This window comes from Pezoporus wallicus, unplaced genomic scaffold (genome assembly GCF_028554395.1).
Source record: "Pezoporus wallicus isolate ANWC-B61680 ecotype Strahan unplaced genomic scaffold, APGP_CSIRO_Pwel_v1 contig_8512, whole genome shotgun sequence".
In the NCBI taxonomy this organism is placed as follows: Eukaryota; Metazoa; Chordata; class Aves; order Psittaciformes; family Psittacidae; genus Pezoporus; species Pezoporus wallicus.
Genome location: NW_026635168.1, coordinates 1,501,762 through 1,529,138, shown reverse-complemented (window position 1 = coordinate 1,529,138; position 27,377 = coordinate 1,501,762). Strand labels below are relative to the sequence as shown.

Sequence of the window (27,377 nt, the reverse complement as noted above, 5' to 3'; positions counted from 1 at the left end):
AGATTCAGGTTAGATATAAGAAAGAAATTCTTTACTTTGAGGGTGGTGATGGGGCAGCCACAGCTTCTCTGGGCAACCTGTGCCAGGGCCTCACCACCCTCACAGTAAAAAATTTCTTCCCAGTATCTAATCTAAATCTCCCCTTTTTCAGTTTCAAGCCATTTCCCCATGTCCTGTCAGTATATGCTGTTGTAAAAAGGCCCTCTCCAGTTCTTTTGTAGACCCCCTTTAAGTACTGGAAGGAATAGGTATTGGAATAGTCTTGGCAGTGTTTGTTATGTATACCCCTGTCTCTAGAGATGTGGTAGAGATGTAATATTTAAGACTGAGTGTTTCTGTGATGCCAGTTCTCTCGGAACCTGTCACAGGGATAAGCCCAACAGTATTTAGACTGTACAAACAGCTTATCATGCTCCTGTTGACTCTTTTGAGAGTCTCTGTTCTAGATAAGAATATACTGTGTTGTATTCAAACCTGAAATTTTAAGTTGGAGATCCCTGGCCTCTGCTTCAGCTACTGGGTCATAGTATTACCTTACTCTAGGTTATCCATTGCTAGGTGTATGGTGACAGGTATTATCAAGCCCAGTGTGCTTTGGTTAAATAGCTTATTTTCTCATTTACAAATGACATCATTTTCTTTCAGTCTGTGATCCCTGTAATGCCAAGGGAGAGGAGAGATGGGTAGAGTGTGGTTTGCAAGCTTTGTTAACTTGGTTTGATCACTGTGGTCTGTGGAGGATGTGCAGCCTTAGAGTGTGGTTTGGTGGAGGGCAGAGGGTGTTCAGGGGCGAGTGGCCTTGATTCTCTTACAAGGCAGAATCTTAACACTAAGAGAAAATGGTTAGTGTGCGTGTATACTTAAGGGTGCTGTCTTTCCAGAGGCATGCATGGAAATGCCCTGTAGGCAGCAACCAAAATTCCCTTGCAGGTATGTCGACATATTAAAAATGGAGATGTCCTTTTACTGAACCGCCAGCCCACTCTCCACAGACCTTCCATCCAGGCTCACCGGGCCCGAATCCTGCCGGGAGAGAAAGTGCTGAGGCTTCACTATGCCAACTGCAAGGCTTACAATGCTGATTTTGATGGGGATGAAATGAATGCCCATTTCCCACAGAGTGAGCTGGGAAGAGCAGAAGCTTACACCTTAGCCTTTACTGATGAGCAGTATCTGGTCCCAAAGGTAAGGAGTACTGGCAGGTAAATCTATTCCTACTGGAATTACTTTGATGTTTGTTTGCTTGATTGGCTTTGTCTAATGATAATGAGATTTCTGGGTTTGAAATTTATTCCAGGTTTCTGTTATGTCTCCACTTGTGGTTCTCTTTGTCTAGCGAAGGCCCAGCACATCCAAACAACCTCATTCCTTTTATTTCAATGTCCAGAAGAGATTTAGTAGAGAGCTGTGCTCTGATGAAGAGTTCTTTGCAAATAGCTTCAGTGCTTTTATCCAGCTGGGATCATTCTGGGAGCTGCTAGCACATGACTTATCCCCTCCAATCCTTTTTCTTTGTAACCTCTTTAGGATGGGAAGCCACTTCCTGGCTTGATCCAGGATCACATGATTTCTGGAGTCAGCATGACAATCCGGGGCTGCTTCTTCACCAGAGAGCAATACATGGAGCTTGTTTACCGAGGATTAACAGACAAAAAAGGGAGAATTAAAGTGCTTCCTCCTGCCATTATGAAACCCCAGCAGTTATGGACAGGAAAGCAGGTAGTTCATCATGTATTGGGTTAAAGAATGCTTCTGGTTTCAAAGGAAGCAGAATGCTAATGTTAAAACCAGTGCTGCTGAGGGTGAAAAGCTAGATCTCATTGTCTAATCAACACCATATAGATCTTGTTATGTGTTATTGTGCCATGAAAGTCATCTTTCAGTTAAAGATGAATTTGAATAGTACTTTAACTTTTGCCCTGCAGTGTTGCAGGTAAAAGCATAATGCTGCTGTTTACAGGCATGGAAGCAGAGAAGGAATTTGTTGGTCAGAGTAAACTAGGTTATGCCAATCAATGCATTTAAATCTCTGAACTTAAAGGCTGTAGGTGAATATTCTGGCATTTGACTTTTTGGTTGAGATCATCATTATGTTGATGTAATATCTGGGAAGTGAGTACTCCATTTTCTACTATTAAGGAGAGTTTAACATTCAATCCAGGTATTACATTTCTGAATAATTATGTCACAGCTCATTGATCTTTCAAACATTAGAGTAGGAAGAGGATATTCCTGCCCTATAAATTCAGATTCCAAGCTTTCAAAGCTTTGCTGTCAATGGGGAAGATATGTATGGGACATTTCTATGTCAAATTCTTTACATGGAGAAGGGAATATAGGAAATAAATAGTTCCTGCTACTCTTCCTGCTTCTTTATAGGTTGTTTCTACACTGTTAATAAACATCATCCCAGAAAACCACGTCCCACTGAATCTGACTGGGAAAGCCAAGATTGGTGGAAGAGCCTGGGTAAAGGGACCTGCAGACACATGTCTGAATCTTGATTCCATGTGTGAGTCTCAGGTATGCTGGGGCAGCAACTCTGGAGCTTGGGCTGTACTGTGATAAAATTGTATGTACAATGGAGGAATGGGAACGGAGGAAGGTTAAAAGCAGATGTTCAGCAACAGTTCCTGCCAGAAGGTGGTAGTTAGAGGATAGGTGTGGATCGTCAGGACAAACGGTTTTGATCCTGACTGATACAGATTCCCTCTGGGTTTGTTAGACCCATGTGTCTTCGTTGTTTGACTTTACAGGAGGAAAAATGCAGGTGGTGTTAGAAGTCTTATTTCTGCTATCAGTTCTGGAAGTACAGATAATCTGACCATATTTAACTGTTCTCCAGGATGTGGGCTTCTTCATCTTAAACCTATGTTAATGTAGATTACACAGAAAAAAAATGTAGATATCACAATAAGATCAAAATTCCTGTTTTCCTGAATAGCTGTGGTTTATTTTTCAGGTTATTATCAGAAAAGGGGAATTACTGTGTGGAGTCTTGGACAAAGCTCACTTTGGCAGCTCTGCCTATGGCCTGGTCCACTGTTGCTATGAAATCTATGGGGGTGAAACTAGTGGGAAAGTGCTAACGTGCCTAGGACGCCTCTTTACTGCTTATCTGCAGCTGTACAGGGGATTTACAATGGGTGAGTAACACAAGGACTAATTCAGCAGTGCTGTAGTGCAGCACCTCCTGACATACACAACTGGCTTTTGATCATTTAGAGTTGTGATCACTTACTCAGACATAGTCAGCTGGTAGACAGCAGTAGTGAGGAACCAACAGACTGCTGTTAGCAGAGGGAAAGGAAAGGAGATCATCTGAAATGAAGAAGGTGATTAATGGACTGTAAGGCACATAAAATATGTCTTGAGAGCCAGGGTGCAAAAACTGCTTAGGAGTGAGCCTGGGATCACTAGGTAGCTAAAACATCAGGAAGAGAGAGGTGGGACTGGAGCAGGAGTGTGGGATTTGCTGAAGATGATTTGAGACTGAGCAAAATAAGACTTTGGGATGAGATAAATAAGGTTCAGCAGAAGGAGATGAAGTACAAGAGACAAGGTTGTAATGGGAAAAGGAGAGCAGGGGTGGACAGAAAGAGTGAAGATAGAGGAGCATGTGACAGGACCATATACTCCTTTGCCTTGCAAAGATGTGTGTAGCTCACTAGTAGTGTGTCCCACTTGTCCTCCTGCAACTGCTGTACACTTAACCTGGGAGGAACCCCTGGAGGTGATCTAACACAGCTCCCTGTGCAAAGCAAGTGCTGCCAGAGGAGCTTGTGCAGGGCTGTGTCCACTCAAATTGTGAATATCTCCAGGGATAGTGACTGTACCACCTCCCTGCATCCCTGTGCCAGCATTTGATGGTGTACATTGTCAACATTTCTTTTCCTGTTGAAGAAAGTTTTATTTCCTCATATCTTTAAAGGGCAAACACATCTTTCAGCCTCATCCAGTGCATGCTCCAGCCGTTTTAGTGACCATCTTAGTGACTTTTGCAAGACTCCTTCCTTACAAATAGCTTACAGCAGTCAGGCTTCCATCCTTTCATTTGTTCTAAACTGTTGTGCTCCTGGTCTTGTCATCGCAAAGGCCTGTATTTTTAGTTTACCCTTTGAAAAAAGCTAGGAAATGACATCTAATGGGAAGCTTGAAGTGGACGGAAGAGGAACACCAGTTTGATGAGTTTTGCCTGGAACACATTTGTGCAAGTGCACTGATGAAGATTTTATAGATGCTGTTAAAGTTAAGACTTCTTAAGTTAGGGAGTTGATTTTGCACCTTTAATGCTAAGCTTAGTTGATGTTGCATGGGGTTTTGATAGCCTATGCCTTCTCCCTCAAAAAGCCACCAATTTTTGTTTCCCTTCTCAAACTGCAGTTTAACAATTACTATATCTTCACTTGTGACTTTCTTTTCCAGCTCTTTGCTTTCCAGATCCACCAAGTGTTGTTCCTCCCTCAATTCTTTTTCAGCTTACATCATTATCTGCTTTTTCTGTCTTCCTTAACAGGGATTGAAGATATTTTGGTTAAACCTGAAGCAGACCACAAAAGACACAAAATCATTGAGAAGTCAAGCCGGCGTGGCATTGAAGTTAGTGTCTTGCACAGTTTCTTTCCCTCTATAATTAAAACTGTTTGAAGTCCTGCCCTATTTAATCACTCCTGCTTAGCACCTAACTCCCCACCCTCCCCCTCCATTTTTTACTCTCAGGCTGTTCGAGCTGCTCTTAATTTGCCAGAAACAGCATCAAGTGAGGAGATTCAAGGGAAGTGGCAGGATGCCCATCTCTGCAAAGACCAGAGGGATTTTAACATGGTTGATCTGAAATTCAAGGAGGAAGTAAACAATTACAACAATGAAGTTAACAAGGTTGGCATCAAGGCATCTGTGTACACTTGTTTGGAGGCTTACTGAGCTAATGTAATGTCTATGAGGGGTGCCTTACCCTTATGGAGGCTGAAGCTTTCCATCTGTCCTCAGCACAAGGCTTCACATACTGCCTCACCATCTCCACCTTTTCTTCCCTGAATGAGAAGAGGGTTTAATATTCAAGATACTTTTAAACTTATCAATAGGAATGGTTGTGATTATTTATTGTTTCACTTTTTTAAAGCCTTCAACAGGAATTGCTTTGATTTCTTATTTTATTAGTAATGGTTTGGTTTTGTTCCCTTCACTCCACCACAACTCTTTAGGTTTGTATGCCCCTTGGTCTCCACAGGAGCTTTCCAGAGAACAATTTGCAGTTGATGGTACAGTCAGGAGCCAAAGGATCCACTGTAAATACAATGCAGGTAATGATAGCACTTAGCAGCTGTATTTGTTGATGTGGTTTGTCCTAGAATATAAGCTGTTGAGAAGCTCTTATGTGGATAACTTCATACCAAAGGAGATTTTTTTATTCCGGGCTTTGGGAATACAGGCTTTTGGCATGGAAAAACATTACAAGAATGTAATAAAGACTTCAGTGGGTGATGGAGGAGAGTTAGTGTTTTGAAGGTAGTTCTCAGTACATTGGGTTTTATAGCAACAGCAGACCTTCCTTTTAGAAGAAATGCTGTGGATTGTACAAAGAAACCTACTACAGGAGAAAGAACTTTTCCTGACCTCTGTTGGAAACTGACTCTTCTGTTTCCTTCTCCCACTACTGAATAGGAACTAAATCTTGCTTTGATTTTGTTAGAAATGGCAAGGATGCTTTTTCTTTTTGCTTTCTGCAACACAGACCCCAAGCAAGAAACACCCTATAAAAAGGCCATCTAAAGATCCTGCCTCTGAGAGAGAATGACCAAAGCTTAAGAGAGGGTTTTGTTTTGGGTTTTTCTGTTCTTAGTACACTGCTGCTGAGATGTGGTGAGGGGAATGTAGGGACCTAAAAAACATCTGTTATTTTCAGTTTCACATCTCTTTGTATTCAAATGAACATACAGAACGAGAATGGAAATACTGAGGATGAGTCAAGGAGTTGACATAACTTAAAACCACTGGGTGAGATCTACGTGTCTTTTCTGCCTAGTAGTAGCAAGAACATTGAATGAACATGTCAACATTTAGTTAAAGAATATTTAGGGAACATTTTAATGCTTTTTACTGTGTTTTTCAAGAGCAGTTGGTGAACTTCAGTGAGCAAAAAGCTGGATGGAAAAGTGATGTTTCCTTTTTATCTTTCTACATTCAGATCTCTTGCTTGCTGGGCCAGATTGAGCTGGAAGGTCGAAGACCCCCACTGATGGCATCTGGCAAATCCCTGCCATGTTTCCAGCCTTATGATTTTTCCCCTAGCTCAGGAGGATTTGTGACTGGCAGGTTTCTCACTGGCATCAAACCTTCTGTAAGTTCAATACTGCTGCTGCTTATACTGAAAGTTACTTAAATCTTGGTATTTTAATAGAGAGTGTCTGCAATTAGAGATCAGTTGAGTTTGTTCACCCTACTTTCATATGTAGTGTTTGAGAAAGAGCATAAATTGCCAGTCTTGGTGTGCTTCTGAGCAGGATGCTGATGGGACTGTGCTTCTATTTAGGAATTCTTCTTTCACTGCATGGCTGGCAGGGAAGGGCTTGTGGATACAGCTGTCAAAACCAGCCGCTCTGGGTACCTACAAAGGTAAGAGGTTGCTTTGGGATTTGAGCCTTTAAAAGGTCCTGTTGTTTGGTTGATAGGGATTTTATTGAACTTAGAAAGTGGCTTAATGCTGAACCCAGGATGGGCTTACTTGCTAGAGGACTAGATCAAGGGGAACTTCATCATCTCTAACTTACCTTTGGAACATAGCAGCAACAACTATTCCTTTTGGAGAAACTTTTTTCCTGGTACAAGTAGAAATGTACAAATTCCAGGCAACTCTACTTTGTCTTGGCCACAAGAAGATGGAAAGTTCTACTTGTTTCAGAGGGTAGTGGGGGATTCTAAAGGAGGGATGCCTCTTTCTTTCAGCCAACTGTTCAGGAGTGACAGCAGAGATAGTAATTTGCTGTTGCATTTTAAGGCACTTCATCCAAGAAAACTGCAGGAAGCAACATGCAGAAAGCTGTGCAGTATCATTGCACATCTCACTTGTGTGTCGTGTCTATGTGATTTTTGGCTTCCAGAATTCCTCATCAGTGTGCTTAATATCTTAATGAAAACAGTATTTTTCATGTTGGAATTATATCATCCTTGTTGCTTTGTATCCTCTTAACAGGGTTCAAATTTGTAGTGTTCTTTTCTGTTTTCCTCCGGGACAGGTGTATCATAAAGCATTTGGAAGGACTGGTTGTTCAGTATGACCTGACTGTACGAGATAGTGATGGCAGTGTGGTGCAGTTCCTGTATGGAGAAGATGGGCTTGATATCCCTAAAACTCAGTTCTTGCAACCTGAGCAGTTTCCTTTCATTGCAGAAAACTATGAGGTAGAACATCTGAAGTATGCTTACGGGGTGAAGGGGAAGACTGAAATTCACAGTTAACATCTGGCATAGCTGTTAGGGATCCCACGGCATAGTTGTTTCTCTGTCACTCTCAGACTAACCTATGTTTTTATTTGCCATTGTATCCAGAATATGAAAGTGAATGTGAAGTCTGTGGCATGATTTAAGCAGTCCAGTTTCAGCAGAGAACCAAGCCCTTTCCTTGTTCTAACTCTGCACTTGGATTCAACACACATGACTTAGGTAGACGTAAGGAAGAAGTTCTTTACTGTGAGGGTGGTGAGGCACTGGAACAGGTTACCCAAAGAAGTGGTTAATGCTCCATCCCTGGGAGTGTGCAAGGCTAGGCTGGACAGAGCCTTGGGTGATATGGTCTAGTGTGAGTCCCCCCTGCTTATGGCAGAGTGTTGGAACTGGGTGATCTTAAGGTCCTTTCCAACCTAAACCATTCTGTGATTCTTTGACTTTACTCTTCAGTCTGTCAGGTTTGAGTAACTTCCTTTTACCAGTAGCATCACTGCTTATTAAAGAATAACAATTATCACATAATTTTTTCCCCTGGTTGAAAATCAGTTTTGAAAGTTGCTTTGCAGCAGCTGAACATACTGAGTGGCAGCAGATGACCTTTTCAGTTTGCTTTGCCTTTTCGGCTACAACGAGCATAGGGAGAAGAATAATGACAATACAAAGCTGTTTTCTGTAGTATTCACTCTGAATGCTGTTTGTCTTTCATATAATCATATAAATAACTTTCTTACAGGTAATCCAGAAGACAAAGCATCTGGATGAAGCTTTATCAAGGATGGAGTCTCACCAAGCTAGCCAGCAGTTCAAAGCCATCAAAAAGTGGCAAGCCAAGCACCAAAACTCAGTGCAAAGAGAAGGAGGTTTTCTGATGTTTTCCCAAAAGAAAATGGCAAGTGTAAAAGCACACATTCCAGGGGGTGAAATCAAAAATGGAAGAGATGCTGCTACTTTACAGGTAACACAGAAGCAGTTGAATTCACCAAGCTCTTTAAACAAGTTGCAGAGTGTTTCATGGTCTAACTATACAAGCTGTCTTCTGAAGGAGTCCTGTGTCAGTTCTGTGGGTGATGAAGCTGAGATTCATTTGTTGAAGTCTCTGGGTACCAGTGCGAGGACAGAGGCCAAAAACAGAATTAAAACCAGCCCATGGATGTGGGTGGTTTCTGGTGATTGTTTTTGTTTGTTTAGTGGTGTGTTGTTTGAGTTCTCATGGACACAGAATTATATCTCTTAGATGGACACACACCTGCTAGCTGGATGAGAGCCTGTTTTAAGTACAAAGATCAAATCCAAGCTGCCTAGGGTGTCAAAAAAGTACTCTTGCTTAAGTCTCTTGGACATGAGGGCACTAATCCATATGTTCTGGCTTCTATATGTATGAACCTAGAATGAAAACAGGTTCTGCTTCATGGCCTCGCTTTTACAAGGAATTTACCCAGGTAGAACATAGACAGCATGAAACTCCACATTGAAGGTGTTGAGATACATAACTCTGTGAGCATGTCTGCAAATGCTCTGCCTAATCACCAGTTCATTTATCTAGCTATGCTGAATTTGTGTTGCTGTTGGTACTTCTGATAACATTCAGAACAATTTAGCTTGGTGATTCATTACTGGTTGTTCGTTGTTTGTTTTGTCTTTCAGTAGATGGGTAGATATAGATACACAGAATCAGGGAATGGTTTGGGTTGGAAAGGACCTTAAAATCATCTAGTTCCAACCCCCTGCCATGGGAAGGGACACTTCATTCCAGACCATATCGCCCAATGCTCTGTCCAACCTGGCCTTGACCACTGCCAGGGATGGAGCATTCACCACTTGTTTGGGCTACCTTCTGTCTTAATATATTCTAAAGCTCAGTGGACAGACTTTCATGTCACAAGCCAGTTCTTCCATCATTAAGAAGCAAGGCATATAAGCGATAGGTTTAGCTCATTTTCTGTATTGATTTTCCCTTTTAAGTAGGTATTAACTTTTTCCTTTATTAAATGCAATGTTTGAAACATTACTTAAAGACTGAAGAACAGAAATAAAACTGGTCAGTGTGAAAGATGGAGGCTATGTTAGATAATAGTCTCTGCTGGACTGTTGGGGTTGGATGGGGCTTGGAGCAACCTGGTCTCGTAGAAGATGTCCCTGCGCATGGCAGAGAGTTGGAACTGGATGAGCTTTAAGGTCCCTTCCAAACTAAACCATTCTGTGGTTGTATGAACTGAAAATCAGAGAAGCTCCTTTGTCATGCCAGCTTTAGGCTACTGGTGATAGTCAGTTAGAAATAAAGGTTTAAGTATGTTGAGGGAGTTCACTTCCATGTTAAAATCATTCTTAGAGGGCTGTATTTCACTAGTATGGTTAGACTGTTTATAAAGACTCTTGAAGTCATTTAGGATCAAAAGTGTTAAGTACCAGAAAATAAAGAAAACCATATTTGTAGTTGAGTTGATTGCTGTGTTACACCCTTAAGTTTCAGACAGGTAATCTTCTCCTTTGCTATTGCTTGATTGCTGCTGGGTTTGGTCTTACTGTGGATAAACCAGTCTGCTTCACCCTTTCAGTTACTGAAGATGTGGTATGAACTAGATGAGAAGAAACGAAGGAAGTATATGAAGAAGACAGATAAGTGCCCTGACCCAAGCCTTGGTGTTTGGCGTCCAGATACTTACTTTGCATCTGTTTCAGAAGCTTTTGAACATGGAGTTGAAGATTATATCAACAAATGGGAATCTGAGAACAGACAAAGTTACGTGGACCCAGTAATTTCTTCTGATAGGTACTAATTTCTGTGTCTTTACTTATTTGCACTGAGCCAAGAACCACAATACCTATTTTTAACTGAATTTGCTAAAGATGAAAAGTCTTTCTCAACTCTTCCTTTTATTGTGACCTTGTGAAACAAAGTAGTGGGTTTCAGAATGGTTCCTGAAAGCCAGGTGAGCTTAGTGTGCAGTGGAGAGGCCCTGCTCATTTCTTTCTTCCAAACCTTTATTTTCCATGCTGCTAAGGGTTCGGGCAAAGGCTTTATGAAATAACAGTGATGTATTGTCCCCCTACATAAAAACTAATACTTTACTGTAATACTTAAAATCCAAAACATGCTTTTGCCACACTTTGGAGTTAGCAGAGTAGTTAACATGAGAAAGTGTGAGCACATGGACTCTCTTGACATTCTGGGAATCGGAATCAGAAGCCAAGGCCCCAGTTCTGTATTGATGGGCTCTGTCAGATCAGACTGGGATTGACAGTTTTACAGCTTCTTGAGTGTATTTATCCGTAAAATTCCAGGAGAAGTTGTCTGAAAGAGGTAAATTTATTGACCTGAGCAATGTTCTTTGTTTTGTACATTGAGCTACACTGAGCTCTCAACGAGCTAAACCTCTCATTTCCTGTCTTCAGATTGAAGGATTTGTTGTATTTAAAGTGGCAGCGATCTCTCTGTGACCCAGGAGAAGCTGTGGGTCTCCTTGCAGCTCAGAGTATTGGGGAACCTTCCACACAGATGACTCTCAACACCTTCCACTTTGCTGGCAGGGGTGAAATGAATGTCACATTGGGTATTCCAAGGTGAGAAAACTGTGTTCTCAGTGGGTCCTTTGCCATTTTTGGCACTTAGGTAATAATAATGCTTAATGTCACTCGGAGGTGTATATGTAATCCTGAGGGCAGATAATTCTTCAGTTGAATTGTAAATTGTGCCTGGTCACAACTGTTTTAAAGTCTTGCAATTTGACAGTTGGTTTGGTTCATTTTCCAGATAAAAAATCCCTGTGAAGGCCCCTGACTCTTATCTGATGTATAACAAATGGCTTATTCATTGCTGTATTTTAGTCAATACAGTATAAGCCTAAAGAAATTGTGCTTTGTGGGTTGGACCTCTTCTTCCCCTACTATTAAACCTATTTCTTTCACACACCAAACTTCACCTATGAGATCAGGTATGTTTAGTATTATCACCTATGGAGGAAGAGACCTGTTTTATAGCAGCCAGGTTTTCCCTGGCTCTTCTGTTTGGTGACAGTGTCTATCAGCACACACATGTTTAACAGCCAGTCATCTGCTTGTTCTGAATAACATGGGTGCTCACCCCAGCTTTGTGGTTACATGTGTGATGTCTTAGATGGGTGATAGTTGCTTTACCTTAGAGAAGGGAATGGGAGGAAGCATGAGGAAGCATGCCCTATGCATCAGTAGGAAAAAGGCTTCTTTTGATCTTCTGTTCTGGGAACATTTTAGTATCATTTCTGTTCTCTTCCTGGAACTGGATGATAATGTGATTGAGGCAGCAGAGCTGCTTTTGTGCTGCCCCGAAGAGGAACCAAGAAAGTGAAAAGGAGCAGCTCAATGGTGACCACAGCTCTTGATGCATATGGCTCTGATATAACTGGCAGTTGCTGCATGCTGCCTAATTAAGTGAACCAGGTATTTATGTGATTGCAGAGGGCTTTTATCATTTCACTGGAAAGATCATTCTTTATTTAAAGGTTGCGGGAAATACTGATGGTGGCCAGTGCAAATATTAAAACACCAACGATGAGTGTTCCTGTGTTGAGTACCAAAAAAGCTCTCAAGAAAGTGAAACGGCTGAAGAAACAGCTCACAAGGGTGTGCTTAGCTGAGGTGAGCCTCCTCTTCAGAGTGTCCTTGGAGAGCAGTAAACCAGAATGTCCTGTTTAAGCTCATCAGTTAGTCTGGCCTTGTAGCAGTTTCCTATTTTGAAGGCTTATCTGTGAGTGCAAGATGAGAGGGTCCTTTCTTTTCACCTCCTGCATACTGAACCAGTGATACCTGTTAGGAAGCGGGCTATTGAAAAGAATTGCAGTTACTGTGTAAATTCAGTTTAAACCTATAGGGCATTGTCACATGCTACAAAAATCTATAGACTGTAAAGGAAGGGTAATTGTTCACATATGGCAGTAGTATAATGGCAGGGAGGGTTTATGTTTGCTGCCATAACCTTGTTTGGCTTTTTCTCAAGCTTCTTTTTGTCAGTCTCCTGCATTGGAGGAGTTTTGTCTTTGAGACGAGCTAATGTCGCTGCAACTGGCATAGCAGAGACCTTTCTGTTTGTTGGGAGGAGTTTAAGCCAAAAAGAGTGCAACAGGGAAGTGAAAAAGTCCTTTTGCCCAGGAGCTGCCACAAAGCCTCTAGGAAAGTTTGCCTATTAGCCTTGGGTAATTCTGGTCTCCTTGGGGAAAGCATTGGAATTGAAAGAAGTAAATGAAGCATCTTTATTGAAGGAGTAACATTCCTGCTTGGAACTTCTGCAGGTCTTGCAGAAAGTTGAGATAGAGGAATCCCTGCATGTGAAGTGCAAGCAGGACAAACATCGCCTCTACAAAATCAAGTTCCATTTCTTGCCCTATGAATATTACCAAGAGGAGAAGTGTGTGAAGCCCAGAGATATCTTGCACTTCATGGAAACAAGGTGAGTTTGCTTTTAGATACTTGAATACTTGCTCTTCTTTTGTCTTTCCATGTGCATTAAGCATCACTGTGTGGTGTTTATTGCTGTTACTATGGCTTTCAGAGCAACAGTTTCCTGCAGATGTGCTTATAGAAACATCTACACAGCTGCTTTTTATGTCTTGAATAGAAACTGGATCTGTGGGGTGGTGACAGTACAGAATTGTATCAAGGCAGGTCGTTCACATATCTGAGAAGAGCCATTTAAGCATCATCTTATTTGCTTTTGGATGCTTAAACATTACCAGCAAAAAATGTCTGAATTCTTTAAGTGTCCCTCAGTGCTCTCATTGAATGGAACTAAACATTACTTTGTAAGATTAGTTTTAAAAGATTAATCAGAAAAGGCTGGCTTTCCTGAGCCCCCCTTCTCTCTTTTTCCCCTGCTTCCTTCCCCATATGTGGCCAAATTTGTGTAGATAAAAGTAGACCATTTAATGACAAGGCTCTACTGAAAGCTATTTTTGCTTTATAAAAAGGTGTCATTGATTTCCTCCTCCTTCAGGCCATATGAGTTCAAGCTGGGTCACTTTATTTAACAATATGTGCTTGTTGGTTTGAGAAAGAAAAAAAGTCCAGTAGTAAAGCATCCGTTTGGCAAGTCAATTGATGTGCAAAGTTTATGTCCAGATGAGATTATAATGTAAGATCATAACTGAATCTTTTGATGCATGGCTACACCTATGATTGTAAGAGACATGATACCAACCTTTTGATTCCTAACGAAATGAGAAAGGAGAAGAAAATTTCTTTGCCTTATCCTAGAAGTACTTTTGCATCCACCAGAGAACATAGAATTATAGAATAGTTAGGGTTGGAAAGGACCTTAAGATCATCCAGTTCCAACCCCCTGCCATGGGCAGGGACACCTCACACTAAACCAGGTCACCCAAGGCTCTGTCCAACCTGGCCTTGAACACCGCCAGGGATGGAGCATTCACAACTTCCATGAGCAACCCATTCCAGTGCCTCACCACCCTCACAGTAAAGAACTTCCTTATATCCAATCTAAACTTCCCCTGTTAAGTTTTAACCCATTACCCCTTGTCCTGTCACTACAGTCCCTAATGAAGAGTCCCTCCCCAGCATCCCTATAGGCCCCCTTCAGATACTGGAAGGCTGCTCTGAGGTCTCCACGCAGCCTTCTCTTCTCCAGCCTGAACAGCCCCAACTTTCTCAGCCTGTCTTCATACAGGAGGTGCTCCAGTCCCCTGATCATCCTCATGGCCTCCTCTGGACTTGTTCCAACAGTTCCATGTCCTTTTTATGTTGAGGACACCAGAACTGCACACAATGCTCCAGGTGAGGTCTCACAAGAGCAGAGCAGAGGGGCAGGATCACCTCCTTTGACCTGCTGGTCACACTCCTTTTGATGCAGCCCAGGATACGGTTGGCTTTCTGGGCTGCAAGCGCACACTGAAGCCGGCTCATGTTCATTTTCTCATCAACCAACACCCCCAAGTCCTTCTCCACAGGGCTGCTCTGAATCTCTTCTCTGCCCAACCTGTAGCTGTGCCTGGGATTGCTCTGACCCAGGTGTAGGACCTTGCACTTGGCATGGTTAAACTTCCCCTATTTAAGTTTGAGCCCATCACCCCTTGTCCTATCACTACAGTCCCTAGTGAAGACTCCAGATGTTCTGTCATGTCCTGTCATGAGCTGACAGGCTTCTTAAGCCAAATAAATGAATCTCTGGACAACTTGCAATTGACTGTGGTTGTGCTGAGCTTTGCCATTCTGAGTTGCTTTTTCTTTCAGGTTCTTTAAAATCTGTCTGGAAGCAATTAAAAAGAAGAGTGCAAAGATGGCCTCTTTTGCTGAAGTCAGCACCAGGAAGACAACTCGGAGAGATTTAGATGGTGATGAAGACAAGGTACAGAAAAACATTACCTGAAAAATGCCTCACTTCCTTTAGCTGCTTTTGCGAACCTGCATTGGAAGAGCTCAGCATGTTCAATGTGAACATGAAATGTGTGAATACTAAGTTACTTCTTAAATGTTTTCTTTATGCCTAAACTGTCTTTGCACTTCCATAAGATTAACAGGGAAATTACAGTTACTGTCTGTTAAATCCTAATTTCCTTAAGACTTTACTCTGAAATCTGCTGATTTTAGCTTCATGGAGATACAAGCTTATTACTCTCTCTTTGCTCCCAGATCAGTCCTGATGTAGCAGTGGCTGTCAAAACTTTGGGGAAGATTCTTTTCTCTTTGAAAGGCTTTTCCATGTTCTTCTGCCACTTCTCTCCCGTCAAGGACTGTGATATAAGCAGGCTGATAGCTTACCCAGCTTGTAAACATCCATCTTGTTTAACATTGATGTTAACTGAGTATAAGTTCATTATTTCTTTGTAATAGTGGGCTCATAGAAATTAAGTTGATCTTAAAGGTATAACATTGAGCATATGTTTGATTAAAGCCTTTTGGAAGTGATGCTTCCTCACAATCAGCCTCCAACCCTAACTATTCTGTGATTCTATGATTATCTGGTGTGTCATGGATTTCTAGACACAGCATAATCAGGATGATGCAGCAGAGGAAGAAGAGAACATTGTTGATGCAGAAGCTGATGAAGGGGATGGTGATGCTACAGAAGCAAAACGGAGGAAGAATCAGGAAGAGGAGGTAATGAAATGAGAAGTGCTCAGCACTGCACTTTAATTCCCAGTTTCCTCTGCTTGGTTTGTGTTGGGAAGGAAAGCTTCCATTAAAACGCTGGAAAAATCCAAACCCCATCTGAAAGGAGATAGGGAAGTCTCTGCTTTGTGCTGTTCAGTTTTGATTTGGATGGGGGCAATACTATAGCAGATGATGCGGGCTGAGACTTGGCATGAACCTGGTCATCAGAGTTCAGCCTGGTCGCTGCTGTCCTTTAAGAGTAATGCAGAACCATGCAGCTTTGAGATGGGAGAGATCTGCATTTGTCCAAAGCCTTGTTCTTTAGGCACTGGGGAGATGTGTGTGGCAGCCAGGCTGTGCTGTAATTAACTTTACCACTTGCTAATTTCATGCCTAACTTTGCCACATGTTAATTCTGTGGTTCTTAATAAATATTCTCTCTGGCTCTGCATGTTTCTCCATGTTCACTACTTCATAATTACTGCTTAAAAGATGGGTTGGTGTAATTCAGCAGGAGGATAGAGCAATTGAAAATGCGAGGGGAATCCCATCATTGGAGTTGGATTGTGGGAAGACCTTTCTGAAGAGGAGAAAATTGAACTGTGGACCTCACTTGGAGTTTTGTGTACAGTTCTGGTGTCCTCAACATAAAAAGGACATGGAACTGTTGGAACAAGTCCAGAGGAGGCCGCGAGGATGATCAGGGACTGGAGCACCTCCTGTATGAAGACAGGCTGAGAAAGTTGGGGCTGTTCAGGCTGGAGAAGAGAAGGCTGCATGGAGACCTCATAGCAGCCTTCCAGTATCTGAAGGGGGCCTATAGGGATGCTGGGGAGGGACTCTTCATTATGGACTGTAGTGACAGGACAAGGGGTAATGGGTTAAAACTTACACAGGGGAAGTTTAGATTGGATATAAGGAAGAAGTTCTTTACTGTGAGGGTGGTGAGGCACTGGAATGGGTTGCCCATGGAAGCTGTGAATGTTCCATCCCTGGGGGTGTTCAGGGCCAGGTTGGACAAAGCCTTGGGTGACCTGGTTTAGTGTGAGGTGTCCCTGCCCATGGCAGGGGGCTTGGAACTTGATGATGTTAAGGTCCTTTCCAACCCTAACTATTCTATGATTCTAATGGCAAGACTATAAAGAAATAGGGACAGCTGAATCTGTTGTATTTCCTTTACAACAGAATTACACTTTCGGGTAATAGGTAAGATACTTACAGCTCAGCTGCGGAGAATATTCATGACTGTAACTGTGCATTGGACACTTAGTTTCTGTACATGTTCTGGCTCAGATAAATAGAACATTATTTCTCTGCAGGTTGATTATGAGAGTGAAGAAGAGAATGGGGAAGAAAATGTTGATGAGAATCTGGAAGATGAAGAGGCTGAATCAGACGAAGAAGAAGAGACTCCTGGTGCTGAAGAGAACCATAATGAAACAGATGTTGTCGAGTCTCAACATCTGTCCTTTATGTCTCATACTCAAAAAGAGAAAGCCAGACTACTTCAGTCAGCAGAGCTGCGAGTAAATGCTGTTGTGGGCAGCCACCCATCAATAAAGGATTACTCATTTGACACTGAACATGAACTCTGGTGTGAGGTAAGTTGATGGCAGCTGGAAGCATCTCTGCGTGGTTGTGGTTGCACATAGCTCCCGTAATAAATGGATCTTTTCAGTGCAGTGCTGCTGTTTTGTCTCAGCATCTTTCATTAACACAGAAAAGTGGCAGTACAGATGTACTTCTTGATGCAATTTTTAGTAATTTATAACTTTTAGAACACCTGATGAAACTTCTTTTTATAAAGACAGGTTTCTAACAAGTTTATTGTGCTTTAATCTTTAAATGTATGATCACAGAACAAAATCATAGGATCAGCTAGGTTAGAAAAGACCTTTAAGATCATCAAGTCCAGCTATTAACCGTGGACTGCCAGGTGCACCACTAAACCATGTCACTGAAGGCCTCCTCTGTGCAGTTTTTGAACACTTCTAGGGATGGTGGTCCCTGGGCAGCTGGTTCAGTGCCTCATCAAATGATGCACCACTGTGTGGCTCTTGATGAATAAAAGTGACTGCTGGGCTGTTGAAAAGATCTTAAACCAAGCAAACCCCCAGCAAATATATAGCCCAACCCCCCAAAAAAGCCACCCTAAACCAACTAATCCATGTAAGATCAGAGACCAGAAAGCAATGTGGACGAATGCTCCTGGGGTGGCATGTTCATACTAGCATCATTCAAGTGTAATTCTAGTCAGACGTTTATGATCCTAAACACACAAGTAGGGGAATTCCAGTTGTCTACTTTTAGCCTTAAAAAGAACTAGGCTGGTTATTGAGCCAGATTCAAGCTTGCTCACAGAACAACAACTCTATGTTGGTTTTTGACTCTTAGGTTTCCCTGGCGCTCCCACTGATGAAGGTGTACTTCGACCTCTCCTCCTTGCTTGTCTCCCTCGCACGGAACACAGTTATTCATGAGGTGAAGGGGATCACACGATGCCTGTTGAATGAAAGTACCAACAAGCAAGGGGAGAAGGAACTCGTTCTGCACACCGAAGGGATAAACCTTGCAGAGCTGTTCAGATACTCTGATGTACGTAATCTATTTATAATCCCAGACTGGAATGGTCTTCCATCTTCTAGGGAGAGACAGTGGATGATGGATGCCATTTTAATGTAGCAGGGGTGATGTGTAGCCTAAACACTCTTCGTCCTCCTTTTTTTACCCCCAGATGTAGCTCAGCAGAGCCTTTTCTCAACGGCAGCAAATCAGGTTTTGTGCAGCAGCCCAGTGTCTAATGACACATAATTTCACACCATGCTTCCAGCTGTCTCTCTATATGTTACTTGAGGGGGTTCTTCCATCTAAACAGATTGCAGCACTTGGAGATGAATAGTTCTGCTATGCCATCTAGCCCATAACTCCACAAATACAGGATTGTTTCAAGCTACATCTTCTCTACTGCTTTGCTAGAAGTTCTGGCTGGCTGAGCCAGCCTGGGCATTGCATTGTGGTGTTTGGAAGATTTTAACATGTTCCTCTGCTGCTTGAGATGTTAGTTTGCTGCTTCTAATTTCAGCTAATTTGCTCTTGTGGTGAGTTTTGATTCCAGTATCTTATTCATGTACATAATGCTGTGATCACTGGTTTAAACACAAATCCCCAGAATTAATCTTTGTCTGTATTTGAGCTGCTGCCTATTTGTTCACTAACTGTTGGTGCTGCTTAAGCTAATGAAAACTAGAGGAAAAAAGCTATCTTGGCTGAAGTTCTTTGGAACTACAGAGTAACTACTGTCCTAACTTGTGTCTGTGGTTTCTTTGCTTTCAGATTTTGGACTTGAACAGACTTTATTCCAATGATATTCATGCCATGGCTAAGAACTATGGAATAGAGTCTGCCCTGAGGGTGATTATTAAGGAAATAAAAGATGTATTTGCTGTATATGGTAAGATTTCTTTGTATTTATTAAGATAGTCTTTATTATCATTAAAGATGGGAAAGCCCAGCCACAGTGCTTAAATTTGTGTGCATGATCTTTTCATTTATATGTGTATTCTGAAGTTGCACTTTCTCATTATTTTAATCATTATAGTGCCTGCTGTGAACACTTTAGTTCATTGTTAACTTCCATTTAATCAGGAGAAAATTTACTAGGCAAGGTGGAATTTATCCCCCCTTCACAGAGCTTTTCTGTTCTGGTCCATTTATTCTTTACAAGCTGGAAGGTCCAGACAAATTAACTGCTGATGTGTGAGGAAGCTGTTAGACTTGTATAGAGGCCCTGAGAATAGGATTAACCTTGCCTTACTCTAGCTCTTTAATGATGGGAGTTCAGGCTCCCTTTTGAGTTGAGTTTTAATATCTTTCCTAAAATAGCTGCATTTCCTTGTGTGAATGTTCTCTGTATGCAGTCCAGGCTTGGGGAAGATGCCTGACTTCACAGCCTGCTGAAGTTAGGCATGTTGAATTTGCCTTAAGCGAGCTAAGTCTTGCTATGAATTTAACTACTGAGAAGAGGGAAGTTAATACAGTGGGAATTTTAGCAACTAGTTACATGAAACAGGTTTGCCAGCTGGCAGGCCAGAGTGGTCTGACCTTCAAGTGGTTCAAGCACTGCTGGGTAAATGTTGACAGAGCTGTTAATGATCCCCCATGACACCAACTCCATGTTATTTTTACAGAAGTGCTGTTTCTTTTCAGCCTAAATGGGGTTTTCTGTGGGTGCCTAATATCATGCACAGAAAATAGCAGAACCTTTCTGACTGTGCTTTGCTAATGCAGGCCACAAGGTGAGGGGCTGGAGCTCTGTCCCATCAGAAGTGGATGGGCAGTGTTTGAGGCCAGGTTGGACAAAGCCTTGGGCGACATGGTCTAGTGTGAGGCTTCCCTGCCCATTACAGGAGGTTGAAACTGGATGATCTTAAGGTCCTTTCCAACCCAGACCATTCTGTGATTCTATGATGTGTGATCCCCTTCTGCATAAAGCAGACTTCAGTGCTTTTATGTAGGGCAATTCAGCCGCCTTACAGCATTCTTGATGGTTTAGCTTCCCTGGAGAGAGATTGGTTTATATTAGAGTGAGGTCTGTCTCTCTTGTGTATTTGAGGGGGGCAGCTAAGCCAGCTACTCATGAAGAGGTACAACTGCCAGAAGACTGTTACTAGAGATATTCTCCATGTTGATTACATTCAGGGGTGTTTAATTTAGGCCTAATTTACTTTAAAAACCCCAAACCTTAGCCCCTGAGTGCTCTGATGGTTGCTTTTTCTTGTCTTCTTAGGGATTGTGGTAGACCCTCGGCACCTTTCCCTCGTGGCAGATTACATGTGTTTTGAAGGATTTTATAAACCACTGAATCGTTATGGAATTCAGTCCAACTCCTCCCCTCTGCAGCAGATGACATTTGAAACCAGCTACAAATTCTTGAAGGAAGCAACAATGATGGGTAAGTGGTTTAGCTTGAAACCGATGGCTGCAGCGTTTCACATAGGCTTTGTTTTCATTGTAACTTTCCCCTATTTTGAGTGATGGATAATTGCATTAGGGGAAAACAAAATATGCCAGAGGCTAGAATTTTCATGAAGCCTTTGCCTAGGAAAATGTTCCAGATGTTTTTAATGGAATTCTGTCAGCTCCAATGAAGTCGGCTCCCACATGTCATCTGTGGGGTCTGCGACTCCTTTCTTTAGGAATTAGATAGGCATTTTTATAACATTGCTGAGATTTGTTAGAGCAAAGCTTTATAACACACTGCTAAATCTGCCTCTGCTGTTAAAATTGTCACCTCTGCTTTGTTTTCATGTCTCTAATAAGACTTCCATGTTCTCATTTCTTCTCTATTCAGAGTTTTGCTGTGAGAACAGGCCTCCTGGTTGTGACTTTGATTCTGGTTTTCTTCTGCTTTAGCACTTCACTGTCTTTGCTTGTTTCCTCAATCACAGACTCATTTGTCTAATGGTAGTGGTGCCATGTGAGGTGCTCAAGAGCATCCTTCCTGCGCTCCAGTTCTGCTCTGGAGGGTGAGGAGGTCAATGGTTGTGTGCATTGTGCAGGATATCTGAAATACAGCTGCAGCCGCCTGCATTCACGAGTTCTGTCAAAAGAGCTGGTGCTTTAAGTCTGTCACTAAACACAGTTTGTGTGATCTTATCCTTGGATACTGATTGTGTCTCCCTTTTGCAAATAGTCCTGGTTTCTGTCACTTGCCAGTTGGATGCTTTCCTTCTTGAGCGCCACTGTGCTGCCTTTGCTACCTATTACAAATGGGAAACGCTCTCAACATGATCTCTTCAGCTAGTACCTTAAGCTGCCTTGCACAGATGTCACACATACTTCTGTCCCTGAATTTCGTTAGTTTTAGACCTTTTCTGTGAAGGTAATTTGGGTTTTAATTAATAGCATTGGTTACAGTTGACTTAATTCACCTGAAAATCAGACAGGAACAGTGTAAATCAGGGTGAAGCTGAACTGTTTCTCAAACAGCTGCACGCCCTCTCTGGATTTGCATTCTATCACCCACTGACTTAGAAGTACGTTCCTTGCCAAGTGAAATGTAATTATCTTTATGGCTACCATTATGAATAAAGACAGGAAGTGCGTACTGACAGAAGGGCACCATGAATTGGCAGGAAAGCTGCACTGATTACCAGTGAAGGGAGTTAATGTTTTCACCACGATGGAAATCAAAGTCATAATGTGGATTGCAGCGGTCTGGATCTAATCTGCTTCAGTGTAACTGATCACTTGACTGTACAGTTAAAGAGATGCTGCAAGGCTGCCTGCTGTGATCAGGAAGAAGGAAAGAAGAAGGCTTGTGGCCATTGTGCATAGCCAGTGTGAGAAGCATCATTTAAGAGTGTGGGGTGACCCATCAGAGTGCTGACCAGTGTTTGGGGTGTATCCGAAGTGAGACTCCTTTGGCTGTTTGCTCAGAGAATAACTCTTTGTTAACACCACGTGAGCAAACAGGACAGTTTTGACTGTTTTGCTTAATGATCTAACAAAAGAGCTTGGTTTTCTTCAGCTGGCACACATTTAGGAGCAGCTATGTAGTTATTCAGCTGAGACCAGAGCAGCTCGTGCCATGGTGCAGCTTCTACCCCATCCTCAGTACATCCTGCTCTGTAGAATAAACTTATCAGAAGTTTAACAGTTTTATTTCCAATCTTCCAACTGCTCCACTGACAGAATTCCAGCATTAGGATGAATGAAAACCAGCCTGGGTGCTTATGAAAACCAGTGGAAGCAAACCAGTCCTAGCCAGACATGTCATCTAGAGAGCTTCCAAATAGCTGTGACACTATTTCGCTACAGTGAGTAACCACAAAATCAAAGGAATTCATGGAATGTCTCTCCAGTGAAATGTGCTCTTCATATCTAGCCAGAAGGATTTAAAATCCACATCAAAAGGATTCACTCTTAACAAAGGAAAAAGGCAGCAATGAAAAGGGAATCTTTCTGGTTTTGCCTCACATGCATTTTTGAAGTAATGTATTTAATCAGCAAAATGTGTTCACTGGAAGGTCAGACCTGTGTTCCCTTAGGCTTCAGAACGCGTTGTCTTTTCATGCTGAATAGGGAGAGCTTAGTAGTGTGTGGCTAAATTCTTTGCTTGGACAAAAGGATTGGGACGAGATAATGTAAGAGGGGTAGGGTTTTGGGCTCCTGCTCTCAGATACACAAATGGAATCTGAACAGTAGGTGGCAGTGCCTTTCTCAAACCAAAGGGGCTGAACCATGTAAACCAAAATGCTTTTTTCGGGACTGAGCTTTGGGAATCCTTTGAAAACATCCTGATAGGAGTTTTGTTTGAATTCTGTTGCAGGTGCCTATGATGAGCTGCGATCCCCTTCTGCATGCCTCGTGGTGGGAAAAGTTGTTAAAGGAGGGACTGGTTTGTTTGACCTCAAGCAGCCCCTCAAATAGTGTTTGGGTGATAACTTCAGGACTCTGTTGGGAATGTTCATCACAAGAGATACGTCTGCTCCACAGCTCTGCAGCAGTGGCACATACTGTGTCCCCAGTCGTCTTCTTGTGCCAGTAGGACCTGGATACCTAATCAGGTATCCATGTTAATCTGGATACCTGAGGGGCCTTATCTATTTAGTGAGAATGTCTGCAGCTGTAGGAGCTTTGAGCCAAAGAAACATTAATTTACTGTTCATTAATGATACAAAGGAGGTTACTGATTTACACAGAAATGAATAAAACGAAGGAGACCATCTGTGTCTCAAACAGCGCAACAGCAGTGGCAGAATGAAGTCAAAGCAGAACCTGTTGATGCTGAACAACTTCTGCAGGGCAGAATCCCATCTTGGGGGTAGTGCCTGTTGCCACATGGATGGTAAATGATGGATTTCCAGTATTGGAAGTCACATTGAGAGGTGGGTTTGGGCAGTGCTGTGCTGAAGCTTCAGCACTGTATGGAAGCATTTGTGCTTGAGGCGTCTCTTGCTGCGCTTCCATGCACTGCCATGGCTTCTAGAAGCTTTTGAGGATGCATTTCCTGTTCTGGTAATTCATTTCTATAGAATTTTATGTGTCTGTGACACAATTGTTAGATTTCTTGATTAGCTGAAGCCCAGAATTCAGAGTTCTCATGGTTTCTATAAGCATTTTCCAATGTTTTAAGACTTCTTTGTATGGAACAGATCTCCACACAGGGAGAAACCTGACATTTGATAAAGATCTGTTCCTTCAGTGGCAATGTGAGCTGCTGTAACAGTGGCTACACAAAAGACTCGTGTAAGAATTACCGAACTGGAGCTTTAAAGCTATTTTTGCTTCAATATTCTGTATCAAAGAGGATATTTAATAAAGGAATATTGTGAAGGTCCTATTACATGGCTGTGTAACTGAGGGAACTTTGTCATGCAGCCAACAGCCATCACTTTGGCTGTTAGAAACGGGATGGCTGGGAGCTGTCAGCCACTCTTCAGACATCAGAGTTTCTTGTTTATGCAATTGATTTTAATCAGAATGCAGTGCACACAAGTCGTTAACATTGGGGTTTGCTCAGCACCATCCAGGCAAGTTTCAACCCATGATCATTCTCAGTGGTACCTCGAAGCTGGTGGAGAAGTGCCAGAGCGCATTTATCCTGCTGAGGAGCTCCTGCTTCCAGCAGAGCTGTGCTAAAGGGGATCACATCAGGCAGGGGGAGATGTTGGGATCGTGAAGGTGCCTCTGTGGAGTAACTCAGTGGGCTGCATTCTGCCCCAGCACCTGAAATCTGTATCCAGTGTACTGGACATGGCGCTGAAGCTTACCAAACGCATTAGCTCGGTAGGTCTCTGGTTTCACTTTGCAAATGCTCATAAGAGATTTCCTTGTGCCTTCCTCCAGCTGTAGCACCTGGTAGGTATTTGTCAAACACATGTCATCCTGCGAACAACCGGGAAATCAGTCGGATGCAGTTGGCAAATGGGCAGTTGGGAAAGAACAAACATGGTCACAAACCCACCTGCAATTCCAGGCTACCGTCTGGGCTGCTACAGACCATTTGCCCCACGAGGTATCTGCAGTCCTGCAGCGAGGAGCATCTTTGCCACATTTTGCATCTGGAGATGTGGCATTTGTTAGTTCTCTAGTCCTGACCTAAATAACCCTTTCATCCAGGTGTTCACACTAATTAAGCTTAAGAGGTTGCTTTGATTGTGTTGTGGTAATGAATTGGCCTCAGAAATTTGGAGCCCCAGAATCATAGACTGGTTTGAGTTGGAAGGGACCTTAAAGCTCATCCAATTCCAACCTCCTGTCACAGTCAGGGACACCTTCCTCTAGAGCAGCTTGCTCCAAGCCCCATCCAGCCTGGCCCGGTTGCACCTCTTCTGTGGAGACAGGCTGAGAGAGTTGGGATTGTTCAGCCTGGAGAGAGACCTCAGAGCAGCTCCAGTGCCTAAAGGGGCTCCAGGAAACCTGGAGAGGGGCTTTGGACAAGGGCCTGTAGGGACAGGCCAAGGGGAATGGCTTTAACCTGCCAGAGGGGACACTGAGATGAGCTCTTAGGCAGAAGCTCTTCCCTGTGAGGGTGCTGAGGCGCTGGCACAGGGTGCCCAGAGAAGCTGTGGCTGCCCCATCCCTGGCAGTGTTCGAGGGCAGGTTGGACACAGGGGCTTGGAGCAAGCTGCTCTAGTGGAAGGTGTCCCTGCCCGTGGCGGGGGTTGGAACTGAATGAGCTTTAGGGTCCCTTCCAACCCAAACCATTCCATGATTTAAAGCTTTTTCCTGTGATGCGAAAGACTGTTTTAAATCCCTCAGGCCAGAGAGGATTATGCAGCCCTGTGATGATGAGCACTTTAATCCCAAAGCGAGGCCAAGCCTGGATACTGAGCTGGAGGCGTAGGGCCTGTATGAGGAGCAATGCTGGCTGCAGGGTCAGGCAGTGATTTTTAGGAGCACAAAGTTGATCAAGGGAGGCATCATTAGCAAAGCATCCCCCAGGGAGGCCTGTGCTGCTGGACCAGCCTGACAGCGTGTTCCCGCTCCTATTGCAGCGGGTGCTGTAGAGCCAGGATTAAGGAAGTTAATGATGTTTTCCAGTTTTCTGGGTTAGATCCCTCGGAAGAGCTGACTGTCCACATTGCCCTGGAAAGGTTTAGGTCTGCTCACGGAGCCAGAGAGGAAGTGGAGCTCTTCTTGTTTTCCTGGGTGCCAGCTTCGGGAAGATAAATGATCCCTGCCTCAGACCTGGTGCGGCTGCGGCTTGGTTTGTAGTAACACTGCTGCTGGTGTTTGGGGTTTGGAGCCTTGCCTGGCACTACAGGGAGGATAAGGAGTGATCAAGGAGTAACAGTGGAACAGTAACGTGAACTGCAGTAAATACAGAGCTGCATTGTTAATGGCACATTAAGACAGAGCGGGTGAGCAGAGCAAATGGTGTGCTGACAGTACAAGAGCCCTGCAGAAAAATCCCAGGGCTGTACCTTGGAAAGCAATCAGTGCTCTGTAAAACCCTTCAGTGCTTCAGTGCAGGGCTCTTCTGCTCTCTGTTACACTGGAGTTCCTCTGCCTGGATTATTTCTGGAAGATGCAGAGCTTGAGATGAGTGTAAAACCCAACAGCCTCGTGAATGGAAATGATGCTTCAAGCCAGGGCAGTGCCCTCAGCCGCCCCTGGGAATCAGCTGTGATAGAATGGATCTGCTTTAATACGGGATAGAGCTCCAGAGGTGAATTACGAGTGGAAGGACAGAGCAGTCTGAATCCCTGCTCCTGCCACACTCCATCCTCAGGGGTTTGAGGCTGGTGCCAAGTAAGTGCCCATTTTGTCCCCTCTTTGCACAAACACCAGTGTTGGGGACAACACAACATCGTTTTACAGCAAGGCAGCAGCTCTTTGCCTCATGTTTTGGGGCCAGGCCAGAGCTCTGGGCAGGAGGATGTTGCTGAAACAGCTCTTTCAAAGGTGCTGATGCAGCCACTCTTCCACCCACCAGGCTGCGGGTGTGCTCAGTTATCTTTGGTACAGCCAAATCTTCCTTCATCCGAGACTGAGCTGATGCCCATGGGCACGCTCCAATGGAACAGGCCCGCAGTGACTCAGTGCCACAGAGCACATGGTGGGAGCATGGGTATGATCTACCTCATGGACTGGCTTCAGGTCATTTGGCTTCAGTGCCTTGAAGCCAATTCCTCCCCAGGCAGTGATTTCACAGGCTCCTGGCTTTCCCCTTCACTTGCAGAGGGTCTGTAGGTATTGCTTTGGCTTGCACAAGCAGCTCTTGCAGCTGAAGCTCCAGCAAAGCCAGACCTACCTGTGTCCAGCTTAACTGAGTCCCCATCCCAGCATTCCCAAGAGCATCTCCCTTGCTTGGTGGTCATCATCCTCACCAGAAGCCCACCACGGGGCAGCCACTTGCATTCCCCATGGTTAACATTGGTTTGACCAAGTTGCTGGTGACCACAGAAGGTCCCTGCTCCTCGGCTGTGGGATGGTTACAAAAGCCTGACAAGAGCTGACGTGAGGTTTTCCCCCCTTCTTTCCATGGAAATTCATTCCCTTGCTTCGAATTCAAGGAACTGAAATGAATTGGGTCTCTTTTTTTGAACACTTTCCTCTTTTCTGCCACCATCTGCCATCCCAGCCTGCTTCTGCTTTAAGCTATTTACGGGATTGAATCTCTGCTGGTTCATTTGGGGGTGAGATGGGAGGCCAGCACTGAGACCAGTGTATGACTGATGGCCCACACAGAGCATAAAGCCAGGCTGGGACTTACCCATTGCAGCTAAATCCTGACATTACAGCCCAGGGATCTCTTTTTCCCAGAGCCTCTCTGATGGTGAACTTAAGACTTGGTTCCACACAGTCCCACAGAGCCATGGGAGGCAAACGCTTCCTCCTCCTGG

The 27,377-nt window shown here is 43.5% G+C and overlaps 1 protein-coding gene across 1 annotated transcript in view; it reads left to right on the top strand.

Moving 5' to 3' along the window:
* The window catches only part of POLR1A (RNA polymerase I subunit A), a 35,969-nt gene extending 12,107 nt beyond the window's left edge, over nt 1-23,862 (top strand). Inside the window, exons 13-34 of the mRNA XM_057410135.1 lie at nt 931-1,185; nt 1,528-1,719; nt 2,380-2,523; nt 2,963-3,146; nt 4,517-4,599; nt 4,720-4,878; nt 5,205-5,303; nt 6,188-6,340; nt 6,533-6,615; nt 7,236-7,401; nt 8,180-8,401; nt 10,002-10,216; nt 10,840-11,007; nt 11,925-12,060; nt 12,711-12,868; nt 14,665-14,779; nt 15,415-15,531; nt 16,845-17,126; nt 17,920-18,120; nt 18,859-18,976; nt 20,312-20,476; nt 22,856-23,862. Of these exons, the coding sequence (XP_057266118.1) occupies nt 931-1,185; nt 1,528-1,719; nt 2,380-2,523; nt 2,963-3,146; nt 4,517-4,599; nt 4,720-4,878; nt 5,205-5,303; nt 6,188-6,340; nt 6,533-6,615; nt 7,236-7,401; nt 8,180-8,401; nt 10,002-10,216; nt 10,840-11,007; nt 11,925-12,060; nt 12,711-12,868; nt 14,665-14,779; nt 15,415-15,531; nt 16,845-17,126; nt 17,920-18,120; nt 18,859-18,976; nt 20,312-20,476; nt 22,856-22,956 (3,516 nt within the window). The 3' untranslated portion in view covers nt 22,957-23,862. The remainder of the gene's footprint in view (nt 1-930; nt 1,186-1,527; nt 1,720-2,379; nt 2,524-2,962; nt 3,147-4,516; nt 4,600-4,719; nt 4,879-5,204; nt 5,304-6,187; nt 6,341-6,532; nt 6,616-7,235; nt 7,402-8,179; nt 8,402-10,001; nt 10,217-10,839; nt 11,008-11,924; nt 12,061-12,710; nt 12,869-14,664; nt 14,780-15,414; nt 15,532-16,844; nt 17,127-17,919; nt 18,121-18,858; nt 18,977-20,311; nt 20,477-22,855) is intronic.
* Nucleotides 23,863-27,377: the final 3,515 nt, after the last annotated feature.